This window comes from Haliotis cracherodii, unplaced genomic scaffold (assembly GCF_022045235.1).
Source record: "Haliotis cracherodii isolate W230 unplaced genomic scaffold, xgHalCrac1.p SCAF_12, whole genome shotgun sequence".
NCBI lineage: Eukaryota > Metazoa > Mollusca > Gastropoda > Lepetellida > Haliotidae > Haliotis > Haliotis cracherodii.
The window spans coordinates 18856874-18873267 of NW_027266267.1; the positions used below are offsets into that span (position 1 = coordinate 18856874).

At 41.0% G+C, this 16394-nt stretch overlaps 1 protein-coding gene across 1 annotated transcript; it reads left to right on the forward strand.

The window, feature by feature from the left end:
- Nucleotides 1–476: 476 nt before the first annotated feature.
- On the forward strand, nt 477–15505 carry LOC139457141 (uncharacterized). Its single transcript, XM_071238570.1, has 7 exons — nt 477–611; nt 963–1029; nt 1411–1602; nt 2763–2933; nt 8568–8768; nt 12043–12165; nt 15327–15505. The coding sequence occupies exons 1-7, from the start codon at nt 477–479 to the stop codon at nt 15503–15505; spliced, it is 1068 nt and encodes a 355-aa protein (XP_071094671.1).
- The last annotated feature ends 889 nt before the right edge of the window (nt 15506–16394 follow it).

A 16394-nucleotide genomic window follows, 5' to 3' on the forward strand; every position in this document is an offset into this window, starting at 1 on the left:
AATGACTTGTTTTCAGTCTTAATATGGATCACTAGACAAATAAATATGTGAACAAGTGCACAATTACATTCCATCATGAAAGGCCTTCTTGTTAATCAAACCACGATCCCCGACCTCGTAATACTCTAAGATGCTAAAACATGGAATTAGTTGTTACCAGCCTGGGGCTCTTCATTATGGGTCTAAAACATAGCGGGCTACTCATGTTAAAACTGTGGCATGGTATCTCAGTGGGCTATAAAAAATCAGGATAAGTCCAGACTAGTACACACAGCCACATGCATGCATGTCGCTATATAAGTGGAATAATCTTGAACGCGTTGTTGAACACCATCACCTCGCCTCTCCTTTGATGTGTGCACTTTTGACGGTGTCGCTTACTTGCATCCGTAAATACGTATTTGTCGAAGATTCTTAGTCACTCCTACCCCTTGTAACGCAACTGAGCCACATTCCATAGCCTTAACGAGTTTAAGATGGAGGGTATTGCATTTGTCGAGTCCAAAGATGTTACCAAAGTCTTTCGGGAAAGACTCGACAAGGAGAGCGTGGTCATTAAAATTGGATTCAACTTTGGCAAGTTCAAGGAGATGAGAAAAGGAGAAAGGAATGTTGGGTATCTGAGATGTGGAAAATGAGGGTGTTACCCATCCTCCCTATAGAGCAGGAAACTGAAGGTCGATGCCCCAAAAAGCAAAGGACTGAACGAATCACCTAAAATATTTCCATTATCTATTCCCCATACAACATTTCATGCCCAGCAGACCAAGACTCAAGTACAACAAGTACTCACTAAGATAGGTCAATACATCCCATGGCTTCAAAGTCCATATGCTTTCTGAAGGTCAATCATCACATTGTTGTTGTAGTTGTCGTCTACATCATCATCATCATCATCATCATCATTATTATTATTAACCATTAGCATCATCATTATCATTATTATGTTTCTGTTCCCGTAGATGTTGCTCCACCTGATGCTGTGTGTTCCAGTTTGGGATCTAGTGTTGGTTGCAGGAACAGTAGACAGTAGGTACCATGTTACTGTTTCTACTTTGAAGTGTTGTTTTTCACAGGTTTTTTTATAAGTCAGTTGGAAGAGGACAAACGATTTTCAAATTCTCTATTTCTTTAATGGTATTTATGAGACACTGGAATATTGAACGTGTACATATACACATTGTATGTTATTTTTTAAATATTCTGAAGACTTAAGTGTGAATGTCAGAGTCGAAGATAATTAAGAAAAAGTAACAATGGATTTTGTGTCACATTCCTTTCTTTCAGGGGTTACTGTATAGATGGTGAAGGGATCACTTTCACACTCGAATAAATGCCAAAGTCCTACGACCTAGAATACCGCAAGTTACTGTTGCTCTTAGAATAATAATCAAATGTTGCTTTTTTCAGTTTGTGATAATGTACCAGTTCTAGCAGCCAACTCAACACCCCAGACACTCACCTCTGTGAGCATAGAGACAAATGTGACGACTAATGTGACATGTACAGTACAAATCACCGTACCAGCCGGTTCCTCTTTGAAACTTGATTTCATCTCCACTGTCAATATCGGGTTCGATCCTATTGACATATTCGCAACAGGTGAGTAATAACACAAACGTATAGTCAAAATTGCTTAACTTAATCCCGCTTCCTTGGTGTAGTGGGCTGGGTGAAGTGAGAGAGTGAAGGCCATTGGTGCAATACCCTGTCCGTGTCATACCAGAAAATCCCCAGCAATATATAGATTACTTTTTTGAGTGGCATTTAGAGTGTGAGTGAGTGAGTTAAAGTTTAACGTCACATCGGCAATATTTCAGCCATATCGTGACGAAACAAAAGTTGACATGAACAATATATTTTAAACTGCATACAATTCTGCCGACGACGGGCAGTATAATAACTAGAATATCACAGATGTACATAAAACTAGTCAGAGAGCATGTAAAACGATATTAACATTTTACAACACAAAATAAAAACAGGCTATAGATCACCAACAACTGAGGGTAGATCACCACGCCAGGGTCCATGGGGACTTACAGTACTTTTGCTACCTGCATGGACCCCAGCAGGATTTACACCATCCCTTCAGTGGTTGGCGATTATTGGCAGAGTTAGCCTCACGTCTTAAAATGACACATATTCTACGATTAAAAACACGGTAGTACTAAATTTACCTTGACAGAATAGGAACTTATGTACCCTCTCAGGAGGACAATAATTTTACAGTAATTTAACCCCCCTCGAGGATACAGCGAGTGGCATTTAGAAGTTGGAATGGTAACTAAGACAAAATTGTTATGGATGAGCAACTTCTTTATTACAATTGAGCGACGTTTCGGTGTAGATTCTAACACCGTTATCATCATTTGCTTGATAACGGTGTTATAATCTACACCGAAACGTCGCTCAATTGTAATAAAGAAGTTGCTCATCCATAACAATTTTGTCTTAGTTAATATATTGATGGATGTCTAGTAAAACTGACCAGGTGGTTCTGCTGTTTATGATGCTTAAAGCAGCTCTACATGTTAAAATCGGATTCAGTATGCTTCACTCATGTTTCATTGCTGTGTAATGTTGTATTCATAGTCTTGTCATCTAGTCTGTCACCACTATGACTGAGGAGACTATAACATTCCTGCGAGTAAATAGTGATCTTAGACAACATAAATCAATATAAAATTATGTAGGTTATGCCTATCACATAGCCGTGTCATAGCTTGTGTTCGATGTAAGTATTTTTCTTTCTTGTATAGATCCGTCTACCACCGACAGTGTGTTGGTTAAACTCCCGGAAGATACCAGGAATGGCACAATCCCATACACTTACGTTTTTGATGGATCTGTCTACATCACCATTGAATACGACGAGCTTGAGAGTACGACATTTGTCATGACGTATCAGGAGGTAGAATTCGAAGAGCACAGTAAGTCATTGCCATATTGTTAGTATTTTGGAAACCGGGGGCCCATTTGTATAAAGTTATGGTGCATTTATGTACCCTGAAGTGGCAGGATTCGCTGGTCACAGAAAACCAAAATAAGCCTGATTATAATTAAATCTTCGTTGTATACACTAAAATTCCTGCATTCTAATTAGTTAAATTGGTCACCTCTTATTGCAATCATTTCCCAATAAATGTAAAAAAGTAAGCAGCGCCCACCGAGGCCAATTACTTTCACCAAGTACAGAATCCCAATTTAACTGTTGATGGAATTCCATTTCTGCTCACCTGTATTATCATGCGTAGGACTTATTAGTGGACTTCATGCAATCATAATCGAAGCCACCATTGGAGCCCGCAGGCCAAGACGGAATGAAATAGTTAACATACTCGCCTCATGATCATCCTGAGTTCGCCTCAGCTGAACAATTTTCATGTTTTCGGATTTCATTTCTAACTCGCATTTTGAAAAGTTTATCTTCCAGTTCTCAGGGACATAATAATTACAGACGAAGTCATTTAAAACAGCCGAACTTTCCCTCACATGCTTCTTCCGGTTCGTTTGTCTGACAGTTGTAGTTCTTCTCGCTTGTTGTATTGATTGATAGGTCCTATGAACTTTGTTTGATGCTACTCTCTGATGATTGGCTACTGAATTTGTGGATGAGTGTTAAAAACATATGCATCTATCAAACATTCACCTGATTCATGTCACGCCACAATATGTATTCCTACGCCGGAAATGTTGATCAATCTCGTTTTTTGTCTGCTTTCATTTACATAACTGTTTTTCATCAATAGGGTATACATATCACATATTAGCGACGTCAAACTCAATAATAAGGATTGAGGTACGAGTCGAAAAAACGATACCCTTGTAAGCATTTGCTAAGCCTAAGTGAACTGAAAACAAATACTCAGTCAATCATTCTGTAATCATTGATTTCATTGAGTACCAAAGTAGGGGTCTTAGTCTTCACCAAAGTGTCAACCTGCATCACTCCGGATTTTCCTCTTCACTCACTTCACTCACTCCCATTCTCTCACGTTAACCAGGATATATGCCAATATACGAGGCCATTCACAACGAAAGTTATCACCACTTAAATGATAACTTGAAACACGTTTAAGGTGTTGATAGATCCAGAGTAATAAGGTAGATAAGCTCAGTGATCTTGGGTGTTTGGAAGTGATCATTATTTTGCATGAAAAACATCATACCCTGTATATGAATAAGATAGGATTTTCCTTTCAATGTTTTTAAGTTCTCAGTACAATAAGTGAATGACCACGTATTTTGTTGTATGTGATGACGTGAGAATAATCACCAATGTCATATTCCTCAGTCATACTTCTTCATGAATGACTTCGGCCAAAGTCATCTGAGGGAAACACACAGAAACATTTCCTTTCTAGCCAAAGAATGGATGGACAAACAGAGAAGAGGAATCTGTTGAATGTTTTTGCATAGTGGGTTAATTCAGTGTGGGGTGTTGTCATCGGTAGAATGCACAAATTTAAAAGGAGGAACGAAATTGTAAAGTTTGTTGTTGTTTTCCGTACAAAGAGAGGTATATCGCTAGGTCCGGCAAATGTACCACCAAATCCCTATATCAAGGACTAATCATAATCCTTAATACGATCAAGGAAGGAGTTTCTTTGTATTCACAGAAAGTATACTCTTCAAAAAAAGAAACTATACATCAGGATTGCAACTGGGTTTATTTTGCGAGTTCAGATTTCATAAACATTATAAGTAGGGGAATGTATAGGGAAATTATTGCTGTACAATATGCACTTAACAAAACAGGTAAAAGACGTCTTGGGTAGGTGGAAAGTCAGTAACGAGTATGGCCTCCTCGAGCTGCTGTCACCTCATGGCAGCGACTGCCAGTAAATGCAATCAAAGTCTGAATAACAGACCAGGGGATGTTCTGCCGCTCCTACTCTAGCGCCTAAAACAGTTCCTAAAGTGTCTGTGGTTGACGTTGACAGACACGACGATCCAACACGTCCCACAGATGTTCAATGGGGGACAAGTGTGGCGAGCAGGCAGGCCAGGGTAGCATAGGTTCGTTGTTCTGATCCAGAAACACAGTGCAAACATGCGCGACGTGGGGTTTGGCGTTGTCCTGCTGAAAGATGCCGCCATTAACGTTGATGAAGGGGGCAACATTGCGCTGCAGGATAGAGATGGTCAATGCGGTCACATCCATCGCCTGTGCCCCATGCTGTTGTGTTTCATCCGTCTTGCAATCGCGTTGATGCGCTGTGCTTCTGATAGACGTGGCATTTTAACGGCTCGTTTTCTGATTTCTCATGTGTGTGTCAGCAGTGTTTGTCCCCGCCTTTTAATTCTTGCTGACAGAGGAATAGTCACTACAGTACGGAAAATACGCACTCACGTTGCTTCGTTTTGATCGAATTGATCCGTTGCGACGTCACAACATTAAATTTAGGGTGATCTGCATGTTTACACGAAAATTTAATGAAATTTAATGATTTCATGATTATGAAATTTCTACGATATAAACATGATCGGGTTCGGTTTTATTAGATTTATGAATGTATAATCTCCGTTTTTTAAGAGTGTATTTGAGGCAAGGGGAATTAATACCATGTTAATTTTCGGAATTCGCTTGACGTGTTTGCAATGTGAGAATAAAATACAAGTTCTATTCTGTCAAAACATTTTATTTCAACTTGGTGGGTGGCCCAGCCGTCTAAGGCGCCGCGATTCGCTTTGTAGCGTTGCGTCCCTTGGGTAAGACAGAAATCTCTTTATTGTTGGTTTCTTATCCTGGTTCGCAATAATTATCTTTCTAGGGTTGTCAGCACCACACCCATGGCTGTAGGTTTCACTAAAGTGGTAAACGTCTGAGACCTGAATCACTTCGGGCTTTCCTCCTACATTAAGCTGACACGCTAACTGTAATACTACTAAAAGTTGCATTAAACCCATCTCACTCATTCACTCACAAACATGACAAACATGATCCATTGGGCATTTGTTACCAAACGTGGTGACATTAGATACAGTAACGTATCTATATCCAGAGCTCCAGAACAATTTAAAGCAAAATGAAAGCACAAGCTATCTGAAGTTGACTGAGAAAATAATATGTGAAATGCTGAACCTCCTCATTGATATCATCTACGTAAGATTTGGGGGATACGACATTAAGGCAAGAGGCCCCATGGCAACGAATTCTGCTTCCCTTCTTGCGGTTCTGTTTCTTTATGCATATAGATAGGAATTACTGCTTGTGGACATTCCAAACCACAAGCATGGGAAAGACGGTAATAAAAGATCGAGCCTCTCCATCATGTCACTTAATATAAGATACTGTGTTTGTGCAAAAGCTGTGATTCCACTGACAATGTTGTGGACAGTTTCATTACATTTATTGGATAATCTACATTTTATGTTTGTAATTGATGCAAAATGACACACTGACGGGTGGGAATTGACTGGTCCTGAGCAGCAAGCCTTCTGTTTCACTTTTCAGGCAAATCTTCGCCATTCAAGGTGCGCTTTTTAACACATTACACATAAACACGATGCAATGATCGTTCATATAGCCTCGACTTGAAAAACTGAGCCTGGGCTGATTTGATACGGTGCTTCGGCTGGTTGCCCAGCAGTACACAACATCCTCTCATCCTGGCGCGTTTTAGGACACTGTGGAATGGCTTGTCTTCATTATGAGTCTTTACATGATATATCAATGTGTGCAAAAGTGCACAATAAAATAAAATTGTTTTTATTATTATTATTACGTACAGATTAAGATAAAAAAAATGCAGCAAAGAGGGTTTTGGTGATCCTGGCACAGTCTGGCTGGTGAGGCTCATCATCAGCACAGGGCCCTTGCTCCCTCTACACGCAGCCCAGACAGTGAATGGGACTTCTCCCGGGAAGCGCTGCCTAGTCAAATCCACCCAGAACTTTTCGGAGAATGTGAAAACTCCCGAACACTGCAACCTTCTCCTTTACTCAGATTGTCAGAAGGTCTGTAATCCTGGCAGCAAACACGGGTAGTCTCCCAGATTGAGAGGTACCAAACCAGGAAGGACCCGAAGTCAAGACCGATGGATTCGAATCATGTACCTCTGACACAGGTTCCAGCCAGCAACCCTGACATCCCGTACCACACCTGGCAACAGAGGGGTATCTTGGACAGTTTAACAACGTCTCCGCGTCTACGACATCTGTGCAAGACTCCAAACCCGACGGCAACGGCTGACACCAGAACATCTACGTCGACGTCGCGAGTGGAGCAGACAACACTTGTGATGGGGAGATTGGGATTGGAGAAGAGTTCTCCTCACCAATGAGTCACGTATCCTTCTTCACAGAGCTGATGGCAGTAGTCTACAGGAGTCCCAGGTGAACGTAACATCAGGCCATGTGTTCTTAATGTGTTACCCTGTCCCGCAAGATACCCGGATTGTCACCAATTAAATCGTCTGGGATGAAATATAGCGACGTTTATGACGTCATCCGCATCCACTAAAAACTCGCCCAAATCCTTCCTCGGATATGGAATGATCTTCCACAGGACTTTCAAGGACCTTGACAGGCCTGCATCAATGCACACTATGAACACACTCGCTATTGACCGTGTGTCCCCCTCTTGTGTTGTGGCTCATTTGCAGATGCCGGATGCGCTGTTCGTGTGGACTGTTGCTCGATGACACATTTTTCTTTCCATTTAATAATATTTCATTCTCAGCAGTGACAGATTATGTTTGCTGCATGTGTGTCACAATAACTTTAGCCTTTTGGATTAGTACTGTTAGTAGTTTTCACGTGTCTATGTCACTCACATGTATCCTGTCTTCACTGTGCTGCAGTTATTCACACAACCGGTCATTTGTTGAACGCCCTCAGCAGGGCGTATCTGGATAACATATGGAAATCTATAATTTAGTATTATTGAAACTAATGTGTATTTTACACTTACTGATTAGTTCAGAAACAAGCTTTTCTGAAAGTGACTACATATTTAAGTATAGATAACTATGTTGTTTGATGTGGACCTGTGCTTCAACAAAGTATTGAAAACATGTCACAGGTCCCTTTCTCGTGTCAGTTAAAGCCTCGTCACAAGTCGGCAAACCCATTTTTTTTCACTCACATCTTGACACGATTCTGAATTCTTGTTACAGCTGCTATCAACAGACACGAAGTGTTATTCTCTTTATGTAATTATTGTTAGAATACCTACAGATATAGACTGGGAACGAAGTGCCAATCGTATGTTGAAAACAAGCAACTATGATACATAGACTACGCTTTATGATAAGTGCACGGGTTGTTGCCAAAAGCAGCAATCAAAAACAAAATGCCCAATTATTCCTGAGGCTTTTAATGCAGTTTACGTGGAATTGGCTATCGTGATGGCCAGTACTGGCTATTAGAGAACATGTGCACTTTGATATAAAAAGAGCAATTACGTCAAGGGAAAGACGAAAGCATCTATCTAGCTGAGTGCCCTGCTTATTCTCTGGCGTTCATGTCTTTAATCATATCAAGGTAATAAAACCAGTTTTAACTGAAAGTCTATTACGTTCATGACTACATGCCTGTATGTGCCATGATGTATGTTGTAGTCTGTACTCTACCGTCTCTGGTATATGCTGACATCACTGTCAAGGAAATAGTGACGCCCAACTTCGGGAATGGTCAATATTTTAACAACCAAGAGTGCCAAGTCCTGATCAAAAGCAACACCACTGGTGCACGTGAAGTAAAAGTGGAGGTGGAGTCTTATGAAATGGAGTGTCCTTTTGATTCGGTAACGATATCTGTCGGTAGGTATATTTAGGTTATCACGCGTGTGTTTTGGTGGATGGTAGATACTCCTATGACATAGTGTTTATTCCTTATACAGGAAATCGCCTCCATGGATTTATGAAAGAGCGTCCGCCTCCGTGGGCTTGTGGTAGAGCGTCCGCCCGGAGAGCGGAAGGTCCGGGATTCGATCCCCGGCCGCGTCATACCAAAAGACGTTAAAAGATGGTACCTGTTGTTACCCTGCCTGGCGGGGCTAAAACAAGGACCGGTCGGCTCGGAGTCAGTATACTGTGTCTGAGTCGGGGTATTCATGTTAAACTGTGGCATGGTATCTCAGAGTCAAAGCACTATAAATCGGCATCAGTCCGGACTAGTACAAGCAGCCACACACACACACACACACAAACACACACACACACACACACACACACACACACACACACACACGCACACACGCACACACACACACACATACGCGCGTGGACGTCGTTATATAAGTGCAATAATCGTGGACGCGACGTTAAACCCAATTTCACCTCACATACAATACATACATTTTGCAGTTACTTTTGTGTTTCATGTTCTAACATTTGTCTGAAGGTAAGACATATGGTATACTAGATAATGTTCAAGCAACAAGCTATTGAAGGTTCACACATGTCGTCTAGATCTACGTATGATACATTGTATGATATCGAAAATTAATATATAACATAGTGTAAGTATGGGGGTTGCAGGTTTGGGGGTGCACGGGTGGCCCAGTCGTCTAAGGCGATTATGTTTCAAGGTTTGTCAGCACCATACCCGTGCTCGCGGGTTTCACCGAAGTGGTAAACGTCTGAAACCTGAATCACTTAGGGCTTTCCTCCCACATTAAGCTGACACGCTGGTAAAAGTGGAGTTACACTGAACTCACTCACTCTATCCAGAGATAGAGATATTTCACAAGAGATGGGATTGAGACAGAGAACATCACTAGAAATGGGATTGAGACAGAGGGCATCGCCAGTGATGGGATTGAGACAGAGTGCATCACCAAGTGGGGCAGAGGACATCACAAGAGATGAGATTGGGGCAGAAGGCATCACTAGAGATGGGATTGAGACATAGAGCATCACTAGAGATGGCATTGAGACAGAGTGCATCACCAGAGATGAAAGTGGGGCAGAGGACATCACAAGAGATGAGATTGGGGCAGATGGCATCACTAGTGATGGGATTGAGACATAGAGCATAACTAAAGATGGAAGTGGGTCAGAGGGCATCACTAGAGATGGAAGTGGGTCAGAGGGCATTGCTAGAGACTGAAGTGGGACAGAGGGCTTTACTTCAGATGGGATTGAGACAGAGGGCATCACTAGAGATGGAAGTGGGACAGAGGGCATCACAAGAGATGGGATTTAGATAGAGGGTATCGCCAGTGATGGGACTGAGACAGAGGGCACCCTAGAGATGGAAGTGGGACAGAGGGCATCGCTAAAGACTGAAGTGGGACAGAGGGCATCAGTAGAGACTGAAGTGTGACAGAGGGCATCACTAGAGATGGGATTGAGTGGGGATACCCCCAGAGATGGAAGTGAGGACAGAGGGAATTGACAAAGTGAGTATCCCCAGAGATAGGTGTGAGACTGAGGGCATAACTGGAGATGGAAGTGGGACAGAGGACTTCTCTAGAGATGGAATTGAGAAAGAGGGTATCCCCAGAGATAGGTTTGAGACTGAGGGCATAAACAGAGATGGAAGTGGGACAGAGGGTATCCCCAGAAATTGGATTTTTACAGAGGGCATCACTAGAAATGGGATTGAGACAGATGGCATCAGTAGAGATGGGATTGAGACAGAGGGTATCACTAGAAATGGAAGTTGAACAGAGGTTATCCCCGGAGAATCGATTGTGACAGAGGGCCACACTAGAGATGGCTGTGGGACAGAGGGTATCAGAGGTATTCACTTGAGATGGGATTGAGACGGAGGGTATCCCCAGAGATAGGATTGAGATAGAGGGCATCACTAGAGATGGGATTGAGACAGAAAGGATCCCCAGAGATGGGATTGAGACAGAGGGCATTATTGGAGATGTACGTGGGACATAGGGCATCGTTAGAGATTGGATTGAGATAGAGGGCATCCCCAGAGATGGAAGTGGGACAGAGGGCTTCATTTGAGATGGGATTGAGACAAAGGGCATCACTAGAAATGGGATTGAGACCGAGGGTATCCCCAGAGATTGAAGTGGGACAAGGGGCTTCACTAGAGATGGGATTGAGGAAGAGGGTATCCCCAGAGATGGAAGTGGGACAGAGGGCATCGCTAGAGACTGACTTGGGACAAAGGGCATCATTAGAAATGGGATTGAGACCGAGGGTATCCCCAGAGATTGAAGTGGGACAAGGGGCTTCACTAGAGATGGGATTGAGGAACAGGGTATCCCCAGAGATGGAAGTGGGACAGAGGGCATCGCTACAGATGGAAGTGGGACAGAGGATATCACTAGAGATGGGATGGAGACAATGGGCATCATTTGAAATGGAAATGAAACAGAGGGTATCCCCAGATATGGGATTGAGACAGAGGGCATCACTAGATTGAAATGGGATAGAAGGCATCACTAGAGATGGGATTGAGACAGAGGGCATCACTAGATTGAAATGGGATAGAAGGCATCACTAGAGATCGGATTGAGACAGAGGGCATCACTAGAGATGGAAGTGGGATAGAGGGCATCCCCAGAGATGGAAGTGGGACAGAGGGCATCCCCAGAGATGGAAGTGGGACAGAGGGCATCCCCAGAGATGGGAACTTGACAGAAAGCATTACTAGAGATGGGATTAAGACAGAAGGCATCACTATAGTTTGGATTGAGACGAAGGATGCCCCAACGAAGGGCCACATTTTCATCACCGTCAGGGCTTCTAAATCGGTGCGGTGTCCCTGTTATATTGTTGTTGATATTTTATACATTCAATCATTTGTTGGTATTGTGGCATGTATTATGAAGAGTATATATATTAGTGTGGATGTTCATTTGCGAAGATTGAAATGTCCAAATCGAAATGGTTAAAACCGAGTCATTAAGAAAGCCGACGGTTGATTGGCTCAAAAATCCACAATACTTTGTTTGCATTGGATTCTCAAGCTTGCAAAAGGCTCCCATATGATGTGATCTCCTTTGGAAGTATGATTAAATTCGGATGAAGAGATGTGTAGTTTCGGAGCACAAGATATGATTGCAAATGTGTACGCAATAATCTATACGTGATAAACACGATGGTTTCATTGTTTCTTCTTCAGATGGCGTGTCTCTTAATTTGTGTCATACATCACAAAGGATCTTCCGTGGAAGCAGTGTCAACGTTACTCTTTCGACAGATGGCTCTGTTGCATACACTGGCATGAAATTAGAATACAGTATAGGTAAATATCTTCTTTATTATGAGCCCATTCAGCTCCGACATTTTACAAGCACACTTAGTATATGATTTAAAAAACAATTGTTAGATATGTTTAAAATTAATTGTATAATGAAATCATAAAATGCAAAATATATTACTTGTCATATGAATAAAATCCGGAGGCCAAATTTCATAATCAAAGCGGTCCTATCCTATTACAACTGATCAAATTAAAGAGTTATTGTTCTAGTTTTCAGACGTCGCGTTTCATATCTCCGCTAAGCCCATCATATTTCAATGGGAGAATATAGGTCATAATCGGCAAAATTTGTTTCATCAAATTTGCTAACATTACGACGATGGCGATATTTCAACATGGTTGTAATCATATTCCATGTATTATGTATATGACCTCGTGACAATAGCGAGGTGACACGTAATATTAATGCACACATCCAATCACATTTGTGAGATATGTCAACAAGGAAGGGCATATTAAAAATATAAATTTAGTTAAATTAACTGCAATTGTTTAATATATTATAAGCATGTTTAATATGAATCTGTGGCTTGGCTCCAGGTCTCCAGATTAAAATCCAATCGAACATTTATAGGAAGCATTGGATGGCACAAGCACTGTGGCCTTGGAGTGTGTACATTCCCCAGGCCACAATTCGAGATTGAGTGCTTCCATGGGACGATGATGCAAGTCAGGCTTTGGACCTTAATAGTGGCAATACTTTAAAACCGCTGTGCACGCTGTATAAATTCGAGGATTATTACAAAAAAATGTACATCAGCTTTTCGAATCATCCACAGTCAATTCTTATAATTAACTTCGACAACGCAAACGTGTGTTATCTCCATTAGTTTAACCAAAACAGTGGTATATTTCAAAACAGACAAGCATGACAAGATTGATAAGCATTCCAGGTGTAGGAATACATACTATGGCGTTACATGAATGAGGTGATTTTATAATTGGTGCACATAACTTGACACACCCACAAAGTCAGTAATATGCATGAAATGCACTGAATATGTCCTATTTTGGATAGGGTTAGCAAATACTACATATAATTTACATGGATTACTTCCAATAGATTATGTCTAGAGATGAAGAGAATACGTTGAGTATTTCTAAACATATGCACTTATTTTTTGTGGTTTACCAACCATCATAAAGCTGGGAATGTTATTGAGAAATCCATTTTTGTAACACCTTTTTTTATTCAGTTGTCTCTTGTTAATGAAACAAAGATATGTGACACGGATCAGATATAATACAGATGTGTGTGTAGGGGAAGCTTAGAGAACAAAGTAATCACCAAAAATATATATGTATAGCAACTAAATCCATTTTAAATATATTACCACTGACCTTATTGTAATATTTATAATCCATCACATAAAGGCACCCGTTAATATGCTAATACAAGTCCATTAAACATCATTGTTAAGGAACTAGTTATGGAAGCAGATGGTCTCTATAAATGCCAGTGTTAGCTGGTATACGTTACTTTTATACCCTACTGTCTAACTTAGATATTTTGTTGAAAATAAAAGCTAACATTTGGTCTAATCTTAGCTAAGCTTCAGTACTTTTGATATGATCTATGGATACTCTCAAAAAGTTTGTTTTTCGGTTGCACGAAACATATGGCCTTGTAACATTGCAGCGTTAGCGTATTAGATAATATACCTCATAATGAGGATGAAGATGAGAAAAACTACAAAGAGAAACAAAACGGTTGCTAAGAATACCACGCAAACCTGAACCTTTCAAAGTATACAAATATTCAAATATCAAATTGTCCAAATTAACATTCCTTAGATAACATAATTCTAATTTAGATCATTTGTACATAATAGGTAAGGGAAAAAACCTGATCATTCTATGTGTGTTCTGCCATATCAAACCCGTCAGCCCTCATCCAAAGGAAGAGGCCTTCTGCCCTTCCCTAAAAATGTACTCCTGGTCATTAGCCAGGAGGTGGAGTTTGGGATAAAGTTAAAAACGTTTAGACCGCAGCCTTGAACCCAGCACCTCAGTAGTACTAAATGCTTTCATTAGAAGGCCCAGTGTTCCTCCCAGTTAAACAAGGACACTTTTGGACTTTTGTTGACATTTTTAAATAGTATATATAACTGATACTATAATGTTTAGGCCCACTGAGATACATTGAGTTGCAATTCAACATTTACACCCAACTCAGACACAGTATGTTGACCAGTCGTCGTTTCACAACAAGCTCTATCGTTTAACATATTTTGGTATGACGGGGCTAGGGGATTGAACAACCAACCATCCACTCACCTGACAGACGCATATACATATGCACGAGACCACGAAGACGGTCCTATTTTATATCAGGAGAGACAGAGTATCCCTAATAGTGCGTTACATTCAATAACGAGTGTAAACATAACTGTTCAGTTTGCAATATGGAATGGAATCAAGGGTTGTTGTGTTTTTGTTACCATCTCCTTTCTTTTATTGCCGTGCACTAGTTATGTAGAAAATTAATACATGTTATTCATAAATCAACAGCGAACATATTGCAATGAAGCAGTTGCATGGAATATAAACATTTTAATGAATTCGACAATCACTTTTTATAAGAGTGAGTGAGTGAGTGAGTTGGGTTTAAAGCCGCTTTTAACATTATACCAGTTATATCACGGCGTGTCAGCTTATTGTGGGAGGAAAGCCCGAAGTGATGCAGGTCTCAGACGTTTACCACTTCGGTGAAACCCGCGAGCACGGGTATGGTGCTGACAAACCTAGAAACATAATCAGGCCGAAATAGGATTAGAACCAACAATCATATGTTTTTGCGTGCCCAAGGTTCGCAACTCTGCACAGTGAATCGCGGCGCCTTAGACGACTGGGCCACCCGCGCCCCCCTTTATATAAGACCTTGACCTTCACACAGCGTATTCAATAGATTGAAGATCTGTTTAAAAAAATGTCATCGAATTATGGATGATCGTGGCGTATATGTCATTTCACTTCGCTCTGCAGTTTGTTTCTTTGTTTGATGTTAAACGCCGCACCCTACATTATTCAAGCTACATAACGGCGGTCTGTAAATTTTCGAACCCACCAAACAAACAAAGATTTAATAACCTTGTATGAGTCAAGCCTTTACTACATGTACTTATATTGGACGACCGTTTCAGAATTTACTGACTGGACTTCATGGAAGAGCAGGGACTGTTACCGTGACTGTTCCACCAAACAACGGGTTGTCAAAGACAGAAGAACAAGGACTTGTCTCCAAGACAGCTGCACTGGCGAGACAACACAGGAACGAACCCGGGACTGTCCAACCAAGTGTGGTGACTGCCTGCTCGGATGATAGGTAAAGTAGATTAGGAACATAACAATTTTTTGTTCAAGACAGGATATGTTTCGGTCACATGCATGTGAGGAAGAGCATATCAGTGGGTATTTTACACAGCACAAGTTTTCACAGGATATCCAGCATGTTTCGCAAACATTTTTTTTGTAAAGCTTGACAACATATCATCGTGAAACAAACACGGGAACACATGACACACAAACAGGGAGTTCTTGCCTATAACAAAACTCCTTAAAAACGCAACCAAGGCCTCGAAAAGTGCAACCCTGATCAAACAACTCCCGAGGAAGAGTCACATGACACTCGTTGAAATCTTAGTAGAAAGGACGTATTCAATTGCACCTCAAAGGTGAAATGACAACAATGACTGGCGCTGCTCGCCACAAAGGAAAAGATGGCTATTGGAGATTTGAAATCAACACTCTGGTAATGGTCTTGTGTATACATGCTTTTGAATACTGTATTGTCATTCTGAATCTTTATGCGTAGATCTAGAATGCACAAAACACATAATTTGTAAAAAGAACAACGAACTTTCTATCTTAAAGGGTTTTTTTTTCTAAATGTCGTATAAACCTCCAGTGAAGGCACGACTTTTAACTCCGACCGGGTTATACCTCCTAAAGACTGTCCTTACGTAAACTCCCGGAATGTCATGTCAAATCAAAGAATTAACTTTGATATGTTTTTTTCTTTGATGGATGTATAAAAGTGAAAGCCAGTATGCATACTGTTGACATTCGTCTTCCGGATGTACGCAAAGTGTGTTTGCCGGTTTATAACTACACAAAAAAAATAAAATATTTTTTTATTGAAGTCAATACCTATAATCAAATACGTCAACAAAAATAACTTCACAGACTGTATATTTTCACCAGTTACACAT

Coding starts and splice junctions, on each gene's coding strand:
- LOC139457141 (XM_071238570.1), top strand. CDS start 477: ATGGAGGGTATTGCATTTGTCGAGTCCAAAGATGTTACCAAAGTCTTT. Junction 612..962: donor TGAGAAAAGGAGAAAGGAAT/GTTGGGTATCTG, acceptor CTGTTCCCGTAG/ATGTTGCTCCACCTGATGCT. Junction 1,030..1,410: donor GGTTGCAGGAACAGTAGACA/GTAGGTACCATG, acceptor TGCTTTTTTCAG/TTTGTGATAATGTACCAGTT.